The 16,385-nt window shown below is 44.5% G+C and overlaps 1 protein-coding gene across 3 annotated transcripts in view; it reads right to left on the bottom strand.

The window, feature by feature from the left end:
- The window catches only part of LRRC28 (leucine rich repeat containing 28), a 76,880-nt gene that overhangs the window by 11,405 nt on the left and 49,090 nt on the right, over nt 1–16,385 (bottom strand). For all 3 annotated transcript variants that reach the window (XM_019533788.1, XM_019533789.1, XM_019533790.1), the window contains 2 exons: nt 14,948–15,154; nt 3,217–3,319 (listed from right to left, as the gene is read on the bottom strand). In XM_019533788.1, coding sequence (XP_019389333.1) covers nt 3,217–3,319; nt 14,948–15,154 — 310 coding nt within the window. The remainder of the gene's footprint in view (nt 1–3,216; nt 3,320–14,947; nt 15,155–16,385) is intronic.

Here is a 16,385-nt window from a genome sequence, read left to right as displayed (position 1 = left end):
CCTGGTACAAACTAGTCCGAAGGGACCATCAGGCACTGGGGGAGTCCCTGTTCCCCCGAGCACCGCCAGGAGTGACCACGAATAATGGCCACAAGCTGGCAGAGGGGAGATTCAGACTAGACATCAGGAGGCGCAACTTCACTGTCAGGGCAGCTAGGATCTGGAACCAACTTCCAAGAGAAGTGGTGCTGACTCCTACCCTGGGGTCTTTAAGAGGAGGCTGGATGAACACCTTGCTGGGGTCGTTTGAGCCCAGTACTCTTTCCTGCCATGGCAGGGGGTCGGACACGATGATCTGCTCAGGTCCCTTCCGACCCTACTAACTAACTAACTATGCAGTTTTCCTTGTTTGAGGACCTGGGTAGATACAGCCTTAAGACTGCAACCCCAGCTTTGTGGTCCGCGGATAATAAAATGCTACCTTTGTTTGGAGGGCCTTGATGGAAAGTTTTTCAAAAAAAAAGTAGAGTTTAACTGAAAGTAAAAAAGAAGAAGCATCTGATCAAGTCAAAATGCTTGGACTATCCATTACTGTTCTCCCCAGGTACAATCATTACAGGCAATCAGAAATGCCGAATGCAGCCTACATAAAACCAACACACAATCCATGACTGCGCTCCCTCTGTAACGGTGAACAAATAGGTGCACTTTTATTGCTGGTAATACTACAAAGGCCAATCAGAAATTAATACCTCCTAATTTTTAACTCCTAAGCAAGCCGTGGATATGGGAGGGTGTTCTTCTTCTTGATTTCTTGCCTAAGGGAGCAACAGTAAATTCAGAGGTCTACGTCAAGATCGTTAAGAGACAGAAACATTGAATGCAAAGAGCCTGATCCAAGAGACATGTCTGGGGTGCTACTTCTACCTGACAACACTTGCCTACACACTGGCTCACATACCACAGAGGCAAGCTTATCATTTTGGGTGGACTGGGTTGCCCCACCTGGCACACAGCCCAGAGGATGAGGGACAGACTATGAGGGCGACACTTTCAGCATGACAAGGAAGTGACGGAGCGTTTGAGACAGTGGCTGCTCAACAAAGAAAAGGACTTTTACATGCCCTTGTTCACCGGTGAAAAAGCCACTGACAGAGAAAAACTCTATGCTGAAAAATAGCTGCGTGTTCAGTGATGATGTATACATTTTCTGTGCAAGTTTAATATTTTTTCAATACTATTTGGCTGGGAAAACAAATAGGAGGCACTACTTTCTGACTGAGCCTCATACCAGTAACAAAAAGCCCCGTCTTTACTGATTAAGGAAGATGTAAGCACCAGTGTGTTGCAGCACGTGGATCTACTTGTGCCATCTCACAGGAGGAGTGAGGAGGATTTGTTAATAATGTCTATGCAGTGCTTTCAAAACCTACAGCCTTGCCTACATTACACCCAAAACATGTTCCATTACAGCTGGTACTAATGCAGCTCCATGAGTGGTAGTAAGAATGGAAATGTAGTCAAGGGACTGTTATCTGCTGACTTTTTAGCTATCCTGTGGTCTAGACCCACTCTGAAGTTTAACATTGGTCAAAACACCTACAGGATGAGATAAAATCTAATCAAGATATCAGCAGAGGATGCCGTGAGAAGCAATGTCTGCAGACGGTTTTTAAAGAAACTAAGTCAAATGAAAATCTGGCTCAGTAGAGTCAACTGATGCCGCTAAAAAAAGGATTAGTAGAAAATTAGTTCAAGAAGATACAAATATGTTTAAAAAAATTAAAATGGGAATTTGGAAATACGATGAAACAACCTGCTTCCCCATCAAAATAGGTAGGTTTTAAATGACTTAAAACGGAGGGACTTGTTAAGCCATACCTGTCACAGAACTTATTAGCACTTAACTACCACAAGTCTTTTCTCTGCAAATAAGTTCAATGTGGTTTCTTTTGACTCTTAATTCACTCTAACGCCTTCTTTACAATTTATTCAGATTTCTGACAAACCAAAGTACATATTTGAAGTGGGCATTTATTTAAAGATTAGATCAATCAAATTTGAAATCAGAACATAGTGACACCATCTGGTAAGAGCAAAATTGTGATACAACCACAAAATATTTATATGTTACAGGACTGGCACCAAAATGCCCCGTTCCCATCAGGAAAACCTTAGAAACTCGAAGGCACTCAACACCTAGCACATTTTAGCAAGGCCTGGATTATAAGTGGGGAAGTTATAGTTACTTTAAGCTCAGCCGAGGGACAGTCTTACAAATTTATAATTAGAAAACACTGGGCCTTTCCTCTCAGATCAGTTTTATACTAGGATCACTCCGTTATGATGCTGTTCCTCATTTATGCAAGCCTAGGTGAGAGAAGAATGAGGCTACTGTGCTGGACAGCACACTTCCATTGTGACCACAGACACGAGATGGTTTAGGTAGGGTATTTTTAAACATGCGTACATAAAAACAGGACTATAATTTGTAAAAGTTACTGATGACAGTCCCTAATTGCAGATCAGGCACTGCAAGTAACTGCAACTGGGATGTAATGAGAGTCTGAATAAAACGCAAGGTGGCCCAGACTCTGCACAGCTTTGAAGACCTGGGAACTAAGATGCTACAGAGCAGGGGTGGCCAGCCTGTAGTAAAGGTGCCACAAGTGGCATGGGCAGCCTGTGTGCAGCACACAGCAGATCAGGAAGGGGACAGGCAGCAGATGGCCAGATAGGTCAGGAAGCAAAAAGCAGAGCAGCAAATTGGACAGACAGCATAGAGCAGGGAACAGAAAGCAGAGCATCAGGAAGAAAGGGACTGGAGTAGCACTTGGAAAGGATACAGGACTAGTTGTTGCAAGCCTGCCAAAAAGGCTGGTCCTCACTGCTACAGTCACCGCAATATTTCCCTCATTCTTTGGTTTTGGAAAAGCATGATTCTATGAACGCTTCATGCTTTTTGGACCAAATTTAAATGTAGTTGGCTTTCAAGCCTCTGGCCTTAACATTATTACTAAAAGTTTCTTAGAAACAGTTGCAAATGCACCAGCTGCTCTTATGGCTTACTCCCGAAATAGTGAAAGTTCAGCAAATTAATGTGGAAGATTTATTACAAAACTAATACAGAACTGGCAGCTAAAGTAATCCCCTCAAAGTAACATCAGTCCTGAATCAATCACAAAAAATAAATTCCAGTTGTATCACATAGGCATATATTTATGGAAAGGGTTAGGAGAAAACGTATGCAAAACATTAAAATTAATTCATGCTTACCCATTACAGCCAATGACTTTATTATATAGATAAGAAGGGAGCCCTTTCAGGTGAATGTTGTTATCCACATAAACATATTGCAGCTCCCGTGAACGACCTAAATCTGGGTTTAGAAGACAAAGAGGGGGAGAAACATGAAGTAATGACAATTCTGGGCAAAAGCTATTTAAATCAAAATAAGCTGACTAGACTCAATGTAAGCGAACATGAAATATTACTCTTCAACAGTTAAATTTGATTGACTGAATTATTTATGAAAAGAAAATCTGTGGAAAAAGTATGTTAAAGGGTACTTAAAAGTTAAAATTATTCTTAAAAAAAAAACTTCCAACCTTTCTAAAAATTCCTATATAAGGGACATATCCCTGTGAGAATGAGCTTCATTAAACCAAATCTAATGTCATTTTGAAAAGCCAAATGCCTGCTGGACTCAAATATCTCTAACAGATACTTTAAAAATCCCAGGTCAAAACCTCTGCTAGTGTGAATTTGTGCAGCTCCACTGAAAGCAGACATGCACCAATTCTGAGAAGCAGTTTGCCACCCCCCCACCCCCGTGGGGCTGTGCAAAAGAGTATGGCAATTTAATGTAATTCGTGATATCTATTGCAAGTAGTAGTCATTCAAAAACAGCTTTGCAGACTACACAGAAGATGCAGAATAAAAGATAATGACGGGTGATTATTATGCTATTGAAAAGATGTTCATTTTTTCTCCTACTGACAAAACGCTAAACAACATTTGGATATGGTTATGGGTAAGCTATCAATACATTTTGAGCACTGTAACATCTTCCCATAAAGATCAGACACAGACATTGGCTAGGGAAAACATTTAAGAGTCAAATGAGCGCAACACGGATAAAGAATATCTAAGGGAGAGGAGATATGCTAACTACATACAGCTATTTAAAGGTGGTGAATGCCTAGCAAGAATGAATGAATTTAGTCTGGGACACAAAAGAAAGAAGTAGGAGAAATGTGATGAAGTTGAGGGGGGAAATTACGTTTTTGTCATTAGCAAGATGTCTTCATCTGGGGAAGTCTCCCAAAGGGAAGTAGTGAAAGACGAACTAACCCAAGACATTTAAAAACAGATAGAACAAAATGCTAGAAAACAGTTCAATGAAACAATCTGGAACAGACAAAGAGACTGATGTAGCTGATCTAAGTGCTCACACTTTTCTCTAAGGTCTGTGCTTTCCAAGTATTACATTCACACTCAATTACAAACATCTCAAATAAATGAAAAGCACAGAACGAAGAAACTTAGGTTTCTATTGGAAGGGTCATTTACTTGTAAAGGCAACTCTGTAGACCAGTCCAAAATGCATTTTAAATAGGTCAGTATGACTCCAGCATACTCACTAGGGGTATAAGCATTATGGATTTAGAAATTAAAGCAAGCTGAACTAGTGCTTGATTGAAAACACAAAGAATTCGCCAAGCTGAAAGCTTACACTGTCTGAGACTCATCCTAACTTTCCATCTTTACCAACTGGCAATAAAATACTGTATAAAGGAAGTCTCAGCAACTATGCTGCTACTTCCTGTTTCATAAGTAGAACTAGCACATCAAGAGCAGAGTGACAAGTGAAAACATTTTCTCTTAAGTTGTACAGCAGTAGTGAGCAAAATGCGGCCCGGGGGCTGGATGTGGCCCGCCAGGCCATTCTATCTGGCCTGCAGGACCCCTAAAAAATGTAGAAAATTAATATTAATCTGCCCTGGGCTGAGAGTGAGCGTCCTAAAATTTAACAGGGAACCACAGTTACAAGCTAGCCTGGAAATGTCCCTTTTCTACATGCAATTATGAAGCAACCATAAGGAGCAGAGGTGCACTGATATATCGGTGGCCTATCAAACCAGCACCAATAAAAGGGGTATTTATATTACTGGCTACCGGCTTTTTTTGGCCATTGTAGCCGATGATGTTCTCTGATACTTATGCCTCGTGCCCCAGATGCCTGGGTTCCCTCCCACAAGCTGGGGTGACCCCAGATACACCCCCATCCCCTCACTGGCAAGCCAGGCTGGAGCAGAGCAGCAGTCGCAGTGGCTCAGGTGCTGGCGCAGTCACAGACTTCGGGGCTGGGGCTGGGGTGGGTGCTGTAAAAGGCACCGCCGAATGCTGCAGACGTGACTGGGGTGGGTAGAGCTGAGCTGCCTGGCTCAGCCCAGCGTGACTAAACCCACAGTACCTGGGGGTCTGCGATGCAGGGGCCAGGACAGAGTCTGGCAGGGGCCAAGACAGCCTCTCCTCTACCTACTTACTGTCAGAGCTGCTCAGGCTCTGGTCCCTCCCCAAGCACAGCAGCACATGGAAACGCAGCCCCTCCCGGGGTGCACAACAGCAGTGGAGTCCCATGTGCTCAATGCCTGGCTGCACTTGCCACCAGTTGGGGGCAGAGGAGGATAAGGGGTAGGGCAGAGGCTGCAGGGCATCCAGGGTGGAGGGAGCAGCTGCTGTGGCTCCAACTCTGGCTCCAATTCAGGCTCAGGTCCGGAGTGGGAGCTGCAACAGCTGCCTGCCCCTCTCCCCCAAATCTGAGAGGAGGGGGCTCTTTCTCCCCCCATCCACACTGGGGGTGCTCATTTTACATCCACAGCTGGGGTATGCGCTGCCTCATGGGGGGTGAGGCCCCTCACAGCTGCACCCCTCCACAAGCCCCGCTCTGGCCCCGGCACCCCAGCGCCAGTGCTCAAGCCCCTCTCGTGGGCAGGTGACCAGAGGCAGGACGGGGGCTCTGAAGGAGAAAGGGGGAAGGCAGCAGTTCCCCCACAAGTCCCTTCTCCCTTCCCCGGGCCACACACGCCACTGCCCCGATGAGCTCAGGGGAGACTCTGTTTCCCCCTGCCCCATAGCCACTCTGCCCCGGGCAGCTGCCCTCCCCGCTGCGTGCAGCAGGGTTCTTCCTCCGACCCCTCAGCCCAACTGGGTCCTGCCCTTCCCAGGGCAGTCTCCTGGCCCTGCCCTGGGCAGAGGGAGGAGAGTGGGGAGCCTGGACCAGAGACCACTCAGGCCTGGGCAGCCAGGCATGCTCAGGGAGCTGCCACCAGGCTGGGGTTGAAGGGCTCTGCACAGCCAGTCGCAGGCACGGCTAGGCTAGCCCTGCCCGCCGCAACGGGCACAGGCACTTTTACACATGCTGCAGGAGTGGCAGGGCGGCGTTTTAAATAGAGCAGCTCCAAGAGCCGCTCTAATTAAAGTGCCACCGTGCCTCTTGTATCAGTATCCCCAAGGTTAAGAAATGGCACTAAGTATACTAAATACTGGTTTTTGGATCAGTATCAACAGAACAAGAACAAGGAGCAAGACTCTCAAGCTGCAGCAAGTGAGGTTTAGGTTAGATATTAGGAAAAATTCTCTCACTAGGAGGGTGGTAAAGCACGGAGACAGGTTACCCAGAGAGGTGGTGGGGTCTCCATCCTTGGAGGTTTTTAAGACCTGACTAGACAAAGCCTTGGCTGGGATGATCTAGTTGGGGCTGGACCTGCTTTGAGCAGGGGTTCGACTAGATGACCTCCTTCTAACCCTAATTTTTTATGACACTATGATTCTATGATATGGCAGGTTAATAATTAGCTATTGGTATCGGCCAAGAAAATTTTTCTTATTGGGATGCATCAATAAGGGCTCAACATCAAGGGTTTTAGACATTTCTTTAAAGAAAATTTATCTCATTTTAAAGAACTGCTTTCAGTCCAGAGTGGTAATTTTCACATCAACAAAAATATCAGAATAAAGAGGTAAGTGTCAGGGAATGGTCCACGGGAAGGAAAAATTGTTTGCAGGGCAGCTAGGAATGGAAGCAGGAAGAGCCAAAGGGCAGGTCTGTAAAGGGGAGAAGAAAGGCAAGGAAATTCCTTAAGCTATATAATCTGCCTTTTCTGAATATGAGTACTGACAGTCTAACTCAGGGGCAGGCAATTATTTTGGGTGGAGGGCTGCTTACTGAGTTTTGGCAAGTCATCGAGGGCCACACGACAGGCAGCCAGGGGCAGGTAAATACTATTTTTCTAAATTTTTAGGGGCCCCGTGGGCCATATAAAATGGCCTGGCAGGCCACATCTGGCCCACGGGCCGCATTTTGCCCACCCCGGTCTAACTGATATCCCTCTTACCTAGGGAGAGACTTGTTTGAAGGTTGGACTATAAGTGCTGGTGCTAGGCAGAAAAATACTGGACTCCCTTTTTGGAAATTGTCAGCATGTGATTTGACTTAATCTATTTATTACATTTATATAGGGCCTTGTCCTGCATTAACTTGACAATGGGAATTCTGCCAGAGACTTCAGCTGAACCAAAAGTGGGACACCATTTGAATGGGTGCCATTGAACATCACAAGATACTTGCAGCCTGGCCTGAAAACCTGAAGTGCAGTGCTGTCGTGCACTGTAAAAGAACAAACATATCAAAAGGCGGTTTACACTACACCACGATAGGTAGTTTGTTAAAGGTTCCAGGATATTTTTAAATGAAACAAAAAATAAAGGTAGGTCAACAATGTAAAACACTGTAGCACTGGAAGAGAGGCGGCCAATAAAGTAGGAACATACAGAACATAATAAAAAGAGCTGAAAAAAATACTGCCTGGTGCTGTAGATCCCAGTTAATAAGCACAGAAAACTCTGGGCTGCTGATGTTGCTTGAATGTGCTATTGTTTTATGCTACTGATCTTGGAGAGAAAGGAAGAACATTCAAAAACAGGTCTTGTTTTTATTAATTTATATACAGACACATATGGGACCCAAATTAGGTCACGATCAGGACCTTTTTACTTTTTTTTTAAATAAGCATGCTCTCTAAAGCTGCACTTCTCACAGACAAGTCTGAAAAAGGGGTGATGCATTTCATCTCTCCCCGCTGCCTTTAATCACCCTCTGCCTGGATGGTTATTTAGATTTTAAGCTCTTCCTCGTACAGAACGGCCTTTCTAGAGCACTGTTGAGCACTTTCAGGTACTACAAGAATTTTAATATACTCTTCAGAGTTTCTTTGCATTAATAGCCTTACAACAATTTTCCAATTCTCCCAAATCAGGGGAGCTATATCAAAAGCTTTTTTTTCCCTTAAATGTTAGCTATCTCTTTAAAAAGCTCATTCTAACCTATTCCTGTTAATTTTTATGTATAGCACCATTCGATAAATATTGTTAAAAGCGCTTTGAAAAAAACCACACTTCTTGTGAACTTTATAAAGCAAGGAAGCTGCCCATCTATGGAAAGGCTAATGCTACAAAGAAGGTTTTCATGTGGCTTTTTGCAAGCACTGTACTGTGTCTAAAACATTTCCACTTTCCTTCTTCCAGACTCACAGATCAAAGACCTTTCTCCTAGAAATGACCAAATGCTATGAGTCCTGAACAAACCCCAATTCTATTTTTTTAATTTTTTTTTTTACCTCAAGGCCCTGGCATATGCATTCCACATGGCTGAAGATGGAACAAAAGCTCTTGTGTGTCTGCTCTGATGCTCTTTTAACCGTATTGTGAAAGAAGCATACAAGTAGAAGCATATACTGTGCTAGAATAAGACCTTTGTTTACTGTATGCTGATAATTACTAGACCCATCTGCTTAACAAAAAAGTGCATATATAAACCCTCAATAAAGTGCTTATAACCCTGAGTTTCTCCTATGAGAACATGCAGCCACTCATTACGTTTCAGAAGTTCAGGCCCATAATGATGGCTGTTACTTTATTACACAAATCATTTTAATTCTAATAGCAGGAAAGCTGGACTCTGACTTGCAGTGGAATTTTTGTTCTCAGAAGTTGCAGCGCTTGTTTTCCGAAGAACTTTTCTCATTAAGTCCAATTCAATTTCTCTCAGACAAAAAGTAATCTGTAATATATATCTCAGTAGTCCCATCTGCTGTTAAAGAAGAGGATTCAAAATACTACTTATTAAACCAGCATGGCAACCCACATGGTCGGCAGAGACAAGCAAAGGGAAAGGTGCAAGGGGCTGATCAGAGTTATGGGGTCACTGCTTGACTCACAAATACTCTTCAGTGTATTTTTAGAAAACTGTTTAAGCTGTGCACAGCACCGAAGGAGTGCGCTTTGACTGCTTTAGGGAAAATCTGAATAAACAGTGCGCATCTTATGACAGTAGTAAGAGGAAAAAAAGTCAATTCACGAGTCACGTAGGCCTAGGCAAGAAGGGCAAACCGAGTGACTAATCTGTTGTTGTTTACCAATCTGTTTGTTCGGGAACCTGCATGAAGGCTGGGGAGTGGCATAATTATTTCCACTATATTTACTCAATCTGTTTAGCAAATGTTCCACTATTTTTTCAAATGTGCATGTACCCAGATGCAAAGAAGGGGTGGATTTTCGAAGCAAAAAACAAAACCAAAGTAGCACGCAACTGCCCTGTGTTCGCTTGCACTGCAATACAGCCTAAGGCTAGTCCTGGAGTGGACCTTACATGCATCAGCCCATACGCAGGCAGATGTGGGTTTTTACTGGGGGTTGCATGCAGTCACAGTACCCGTGGCTAGACCAGGAACTCCTGACCAAGAGCAATTCGTACTTTCAATATCAGTTGCACAGTCTACACCAGGGGTAGGCAAACCTTTTTGGCCAGAGTGCCAAAAAACCCACAATGTCTATCTTAGAAGTTGCCAGCGTGCCAGCACGCCAGAAAAACAAAACAAGGGCAGGGAGGTCCATGGCAGGACACACTGTGTATTAGTATACTTAATAATTATAAATGCTGCCTTTGTTGTTGTGTATTCCTTTTTTGTTGAGCATGTTGCAATGAGAGAGAGAGAAAAAAGACAAATAAGAGAAAGGGGAGAGAGAGAAAGAAAAAGGAGAGCAGAGAACCAGACACATGCACACAGAGAACCACGTGCACAACACAGAGAACCAGAACACATCCAGAACAGACACATGCACACAAACATCCAGAACCAGACACGTGTGCGTACACGGACATGTAGAACCAGAGGCAGACTAACGCACAGAACCAGATGCATGGGCGCACGGAGCTGCACTCCTGGGCCACTGGACAAAGTCCTACGCAACAATGCTGTGGTCCCACCAGAGCCCCTGTGCTTGCCTGGGGAGCCAGCCCCTGGGCTGCAGCGCAGCTGGCCAAGGCCCCAGCCTGGAGCCTGCCCATCAGCCCAACTACCCACCCCACACAGCTAAGCCTGCAAAAGGTGCGGCGCTCCTGGCAAGGGGCTGCACCAGCCTCATTCTCATGCGAGGCTGGGCTGGGGCTGGGCTTGGAGTGGGTAGGAGTCAGGTGGCTCAGCTGCAAGCCCTGCTGCAAGCAGCCTGGCCTCCATGGTTGGCAGCAGCGACCAGAGCCTGCGCCAGCTGCAGCCAGGAGGCTGCAAACAGCTGCTCTGGGCTCCAGTATCTGCTCCATACTGGTGGGTGCACATGCGCCCCGGAGCAGACGGTGGGGATAGGGCCTGAGGCAGCACAGCCCTCCCACTCTCCGCTCTGAGGTGCACATGTAGTCACTGTCAGCATGGAGCTGATGCCAGGGCTGTGGAGCTTGCTGCAGCTGCCCAGAGCCCAGGCTGCCTACAAACAGCTGCACCAGGCTCCAGAGCCCAGTCATCAGCTCTGTGCCAGCAGCAGGGGAGAAGCCAGGGTTGCGATGCTTCAAGCCCCTCGCCCACCGTTCACTCCGAGGCATGTATGCACCTGCCAGTATGGAGCTAATGCCGGAGCCTGGAGCAGATGTTTGCAGCCTCCTGGCTGCAACCGGCCCAGGCTCTGGGTAGCTGCTGCCAACCATGGAGCCCTGTTTGCTTGCAGCAGGGCTTGCAACCGCCCAGTTGCCTGCTCGCAGCAGCCCAGGCTCTGTGGCTGGCAGCAGATGCCTAGAGCCCAGGCTGGCAGTGGCATGCCAAGCAAAATGGCCTCGCCTGCCCTGCATGGCACACATGCCGAGGGTTGCTGACCCCTGGTCTACACTAACTACAAGGTCTTGTTTAAAAATCCCAGTTAACACGCATTAGCTAATAGGGCTGTGCAAAGCTTCAGTCCCTGATTTGATTCGGCAGAGATCTGGCCCAATTCAGTGGCAGAATCTCTGAATCCAAATTGAATCAAAGGACCCTTTAATCTCCCCGAATCAAATCAAAATCCTCCGAATCGATTCGGACATAGACACAGATTTAAATGTTTTTTCTACATACCTCTAGGTAGCAGACAGCTCGTGAATGCTGTAATGCTGGGGCGGGGGGAGCATCCCAGAGAAGTGTGGGGGGCTCCCCATTATGTTCGGCTGCAGACCCAGAAGTGGACCAAGCACTTCTGGTCCACTGCCGGGTCTGCTGGACAGCGCACGAGGGGCCCCCCTGCACCTCCCCCCCCGGCTCAGCAACAGGTGCCTCCTGGGTCTGGGGGGGCACCTGGGGTCCCCCCGCGACTGACCACTGAGTCAAGGGGGCGCGGGGGGGGAATCCCGCAGCACGCTCCCCAGCGGACCCAGAAGTGGACCAGAAGTAGTTCTGGTCCGCTTCCAGGTTTGCCACTGAGCATGCGGGGTGCCCCCCCACTCTCCTGTGGGACGCTCCATCTGCCCCAGCATCACAGTGTTCATGAGCTGTGCTGGTACCTCGAGGTATGCAGAAAAAACATTTAAAGCTGTGTCTATGGCCAAATCATTGATTCTCCGAATCAGCATTGAATCTTCAGATTCGACCAAATCAAATCAGGGACAGTGATCCGAATCAACTAAGCAAATCACTGTCTCCGATTCAGGCCAAATCCAAATCCAAATCGAATAGGGCCTGGTTCGCATACCCCTATTAGCTAACATGATTTGAAGCACAACAGTTTATCCTATATTACGCATGCCTAGTAAAAAAAACGAAACTCCGTATTTGGAAAATTAATAACTTGTTTCCTCCAACCAAGCAAAAGCAGTCAATAGTCAGAAAGGAGCTATGTTAAACCTTTACATCAACAGCTCTATGAAACAGAGAGTCGACCACAGTTGATTTCACATTTTGGAAGAGTAATTTGTAAGCAAATGGAAAACCACATTTGCAAGCCAAATTGGGTATCACAGATTGCACTGAACTCCACATTCTGAGAACTGTTCCATGCCTCTACACGCTGCCTGCTTGGCAGAGTCCAAGCCAAGAAGGCAGATGCTACAAAAGGTCTGAAATAAATAGGTGAAAGAGAGACATTTTCTTTACACCCCAGTTTTGTACCATAAAGTGTAGCTTTTCTACACATGGGAAATGCTTAACGAGCAGATTTTATACTACGTCCAACTGTTTGGATTATATAGTTCAAAACATTCTGAGTCACCAGGCCTTGCTACTTTAGATAAAAATACGTATGTGACGGGTTTAAGAGTAAGAACTGACAGCTGTTTTTCAAGCTGTATAAGTCAATAATTCAGAGTCACGTCTGACTTAGAGAATTTTGGGTACTTAGCAAAACAAAATGCTCATAGAGGTCAACTTTGTCATGACCCAGATTTCCATAACTATGCCGAAGACTACTTAAAGGGAAAACTCATACATGGTCCATAGCCTCCTTTTAAAACACTTTAGTCTCCTCTTTCACTTAGGTATTTCTAAAGTACCTATTACTCAGTCAGCCACCCTCCATGCACAAATGAAGCAGGCTGCAAGGATGGGGACATGCAGACAGTGCCATGACTCTGCCTGCAAACTCAGAGTAGCTCTAGAATGAAGCAACAATCAGGGACTAACGGAAATCTTTCCTCAAATTGCAGAAAGGTGAATTTAATCTTTGTTGTTTTCAGTGATCCAACCCTCTCTTCCTCTCTATTCTATCACATCACCACACTAAAACCTTTGGATTCTTGTGGAAGGATTAAACGTTTACATTTATTCTGGGCTGCTTTTCCTCTGAACTCCAGAATTTATGATTCAGTTCCACATTCACGAACAGTAAATTATCTCCAAATGTTCACCACCCAGTCACTGTTATTAAGAACTACTGAAGAAGGTCAATTGGCAGCCTTTGATGTTTCCTAATATTTTAAAGGTTCTTGCTAAAAGAGATCACGTTTTGAATTTGAATCTAAAAATAAAACAAAAATGAGGTGTGTACTTTTACAACATTTATTTTCCTCTTTTGAACTTAACACACTTTAACAATTTAACAGCTCTGCAGCTGACTGGGGTTACTGCTCACTCAAAAAAATTATTAAAATAAAAACATGAAAAAAACCACATTAGAATACATAAAATGTGAACCTTTGTTTCATATTTCAAGTTTCTCAACTTCGTTTGATTCTCCAGCAATAAAGAAAACAACTGCTCTCTTTTCAGAAGAGGTGACTGGAAAGGAACTAAGAATATTTGTTTAGTGGGGGAGCTGCTTTGGTTATGCTCGCTAGCACTGTTATGTTTAGCTGACACGTTTAGGATATTGTTTGCTCTTATATATAATGCAGTGTGGGAGGCAGGCTATTACTACAACAATCCAATTTCTGGAGGTTGTATCCACTAGGATAATGTAGCTTAAAGCTCCTAGAAGAGCTAGGAAAAATGCATACCTTTTTCAGAGTAATCACATGGTTTGCAAATGCCAGCCATAACCAGGACATTATTTGCCACCGATCCAGGTCCAATTTTTCATATTTGGGATGAAAACCCCATTTCCTTGAATCCTTGCAGGTGACACACTGCAGCCTTGAAATTTGAAACAGTCATGGACAGTGGTGGTTTTTCTTTTAAGCAAATGTAATTCCTCCCTCCTATGTGCATAAATGAGCCTAATGCCTTGGAAATAGTAAAACAAAGTTTCCTAGGGTTTCATTCATCCCTTTGTTCATTCATCCCTTCCTAAGTTTCAGTCATTCCTTTGTGTATGTAAGGTGTCCGAGTACCTGTTGCTCTAAGAATCGAGTGCACTGAAAACATTTTAGAGGACTCAGCATCTCACAAGCCAAGGGCCCTATTTTGTAAAGATTATGGGTGAATTAATGTGGTAAACAACCTGGGAGAGACTGGCTCAACACACTAAAAGTAAAAGTAATCTGTAGGGAAGCAAGAGGTGGTACACAGAGACCTGAGAAATGCAAGGCAGCAGGTACATGTGAACAAGGAGGCCATTTCCTCAAACACGAGGCCACACCTTCTAGTTTCCTTGGATGGCACTTGGAATGGAAGGCCTAATCCAGGGCTTCTTACAATTAAAATGGTACCCAGAAATGAAGCATCCAACTCCTACCGGTGGTGTGCTGCCACCAGTGAGGATGATCTGATGGACGTCCGTGCACAGCATCGATCAGAATGTGGTTAAGTATGTGATTCTGACATTTCTACTGCTGTAAAACTTTCTTTAAAGTTACTGGATTTTTCACAGCATATTTTAAACTCTAAAAAAAATGATTCTGCAGTAGGTCATCAGGTCTTGCCAACAAAGAAAGGCCATTACAAAAAGTGCTGGAACTCAGATTACTAGTACTATATTTAAGAACAGCTCTAGTTAAGTATCCTTCTGTTTTGTGAGGTAGCTAAAAATAAACTGAACTGTTGTATGAGCATTTTGAAATGCACATAAAAACTCGGTCCTTTGGACACTTAACTGATTCTTCATCTACTGACAAGTTTCTCAACAATCACTTCTCTCTTTCACTTCCACTAACTCAAAGGCTGTGCGCCACAGTAACAGCATGACTACAAGCACTATTTATATGGGCTTTCAGAAATGCTTGTTCAGTCTTCTAAGTGGTCTACACTGCTGTTTAAGGAGGACAGTCACTTACCAAGTGGCAAAAAGGCAAGGCGGTTTCCAGCCATAGACAGCTCGTTGAGGCTGGGGAGCTGGCAGAGGTGGCGGGGTACACACCACAGGTGATTTCGGTCTGCGGTCAAGTACTGCAGCGAAAGACACATGTGTAGCCTCTCCGGTAAAGTTATCAAGCGGTTGGTTGAAATGTCCAGTGTCTGCAGCTCTCTCAGGTCTCCGACTTCTACAATCAGAACATCAAACACTGAAACACTACGTTGTTCACTGCATTTCCAAATGAGAGGACAAAAACCTCCTAAGCTAAACAGGTAATAAATATTTTAGTTCCCACATTCAGATTTTTCATGCATGTGGCAGTATCTACTTTTCTTCTTAGACAACTCCATTTTGAGGCCTGCCCAGCCAACTCACCTTCCTCACAAACCCTAGCACTTGTTTTCCATGCCAGCTCCCATCGCACACACCTTTTCTTACTACATGCCTATATAGATTATTTATTGCATGGGTTCTGTAAACTACCAGCCACAAATATTAGAAAATGCATTTGTAACAACCTGACAACATATCAATAACGATCCTTTCAACAGTAAGGTATCATCACAATTTACATTTATTGAAGACAAAAAACACAAATTGGTGTCATCCAAACTCATTCAGAAAACAAGCAAACATCCCCCTCCAATTGATCTGTAGCTAGATTTGAAGCAGGGTCAAGAAAGGCTTGTTTAGAATTTTCTTTGCTCTTCTTCTGATGTATGCTTTTGTGACTGCCACCAAAGGAATTTATTTAAATACACACTCAGATGGAACAGTACTTAATCTCACACACTTTAAAGCAAAAAGTAAAGTGTAGAAAGTTTTGATTTCTCAACTGCTGTTTGCTGACAATGCTACATTCATAGCCCACACCAAGATCACTTTCGAAGCCTCGTTAGTTGCTTTGCTCATGCCTGCCAAGAGTTTGGGCTTACAATCAACATCAAGAGTATCAATGTTATGATCCAGAACATCGATTTACCGCCAGCTATCAGATTGGATGTTGTAAGTACATTTGTGTACCATTGCTCCATTGTTACCAACAAATTTTTGTCACCTGGGGCTGAACTGTATCAGCAAAACACCAGGTATCATAAGCAAGGCAAGCAAACAAGTAGGGAACACAACAAACTGCCTGTTGAGACCAATGTCAAAATATATTGTACTTGTATCATCAACACTTTCGAACGGCAGCAAATCCTGGACCATATACCCTACAAGCACCTCAACAGCTTTCACCTACACTGCCTTGGCCATATTCTAGAAATTTCCTGGCGGGACAAAGATGCCTACTCTGAGGTTTTGGAATGTGTCAATATATCAAGCGTCCATTGTCTTCTTAATCAGCATTGACTTCAATGGCTTGGCCATATGCAGCAAATAGACAATGGCTATATACCCAAGGATATTTTGTGTAG

Source organism: Crocodylus porosus, unplaced genomic scaffold (assembly GCF_001723895.1).
Source record: "Crocodylus porosus isolate Cpor-Errol unplaced genomic scaffold, CroPor_comp1, whole genome shotgun sequence".
Classification (NCBI taxonomy): Eukaryota; Metazoa; Chordata; order Crocodylia; family Crocodylidae; genus Crocodylus; species Crocodylus porosus.
The sequence above is the reverse complement of the archived record's forward strand: the minus strand, read 5'-3'. Positions and strand labels throughout refer to the sequence as shown.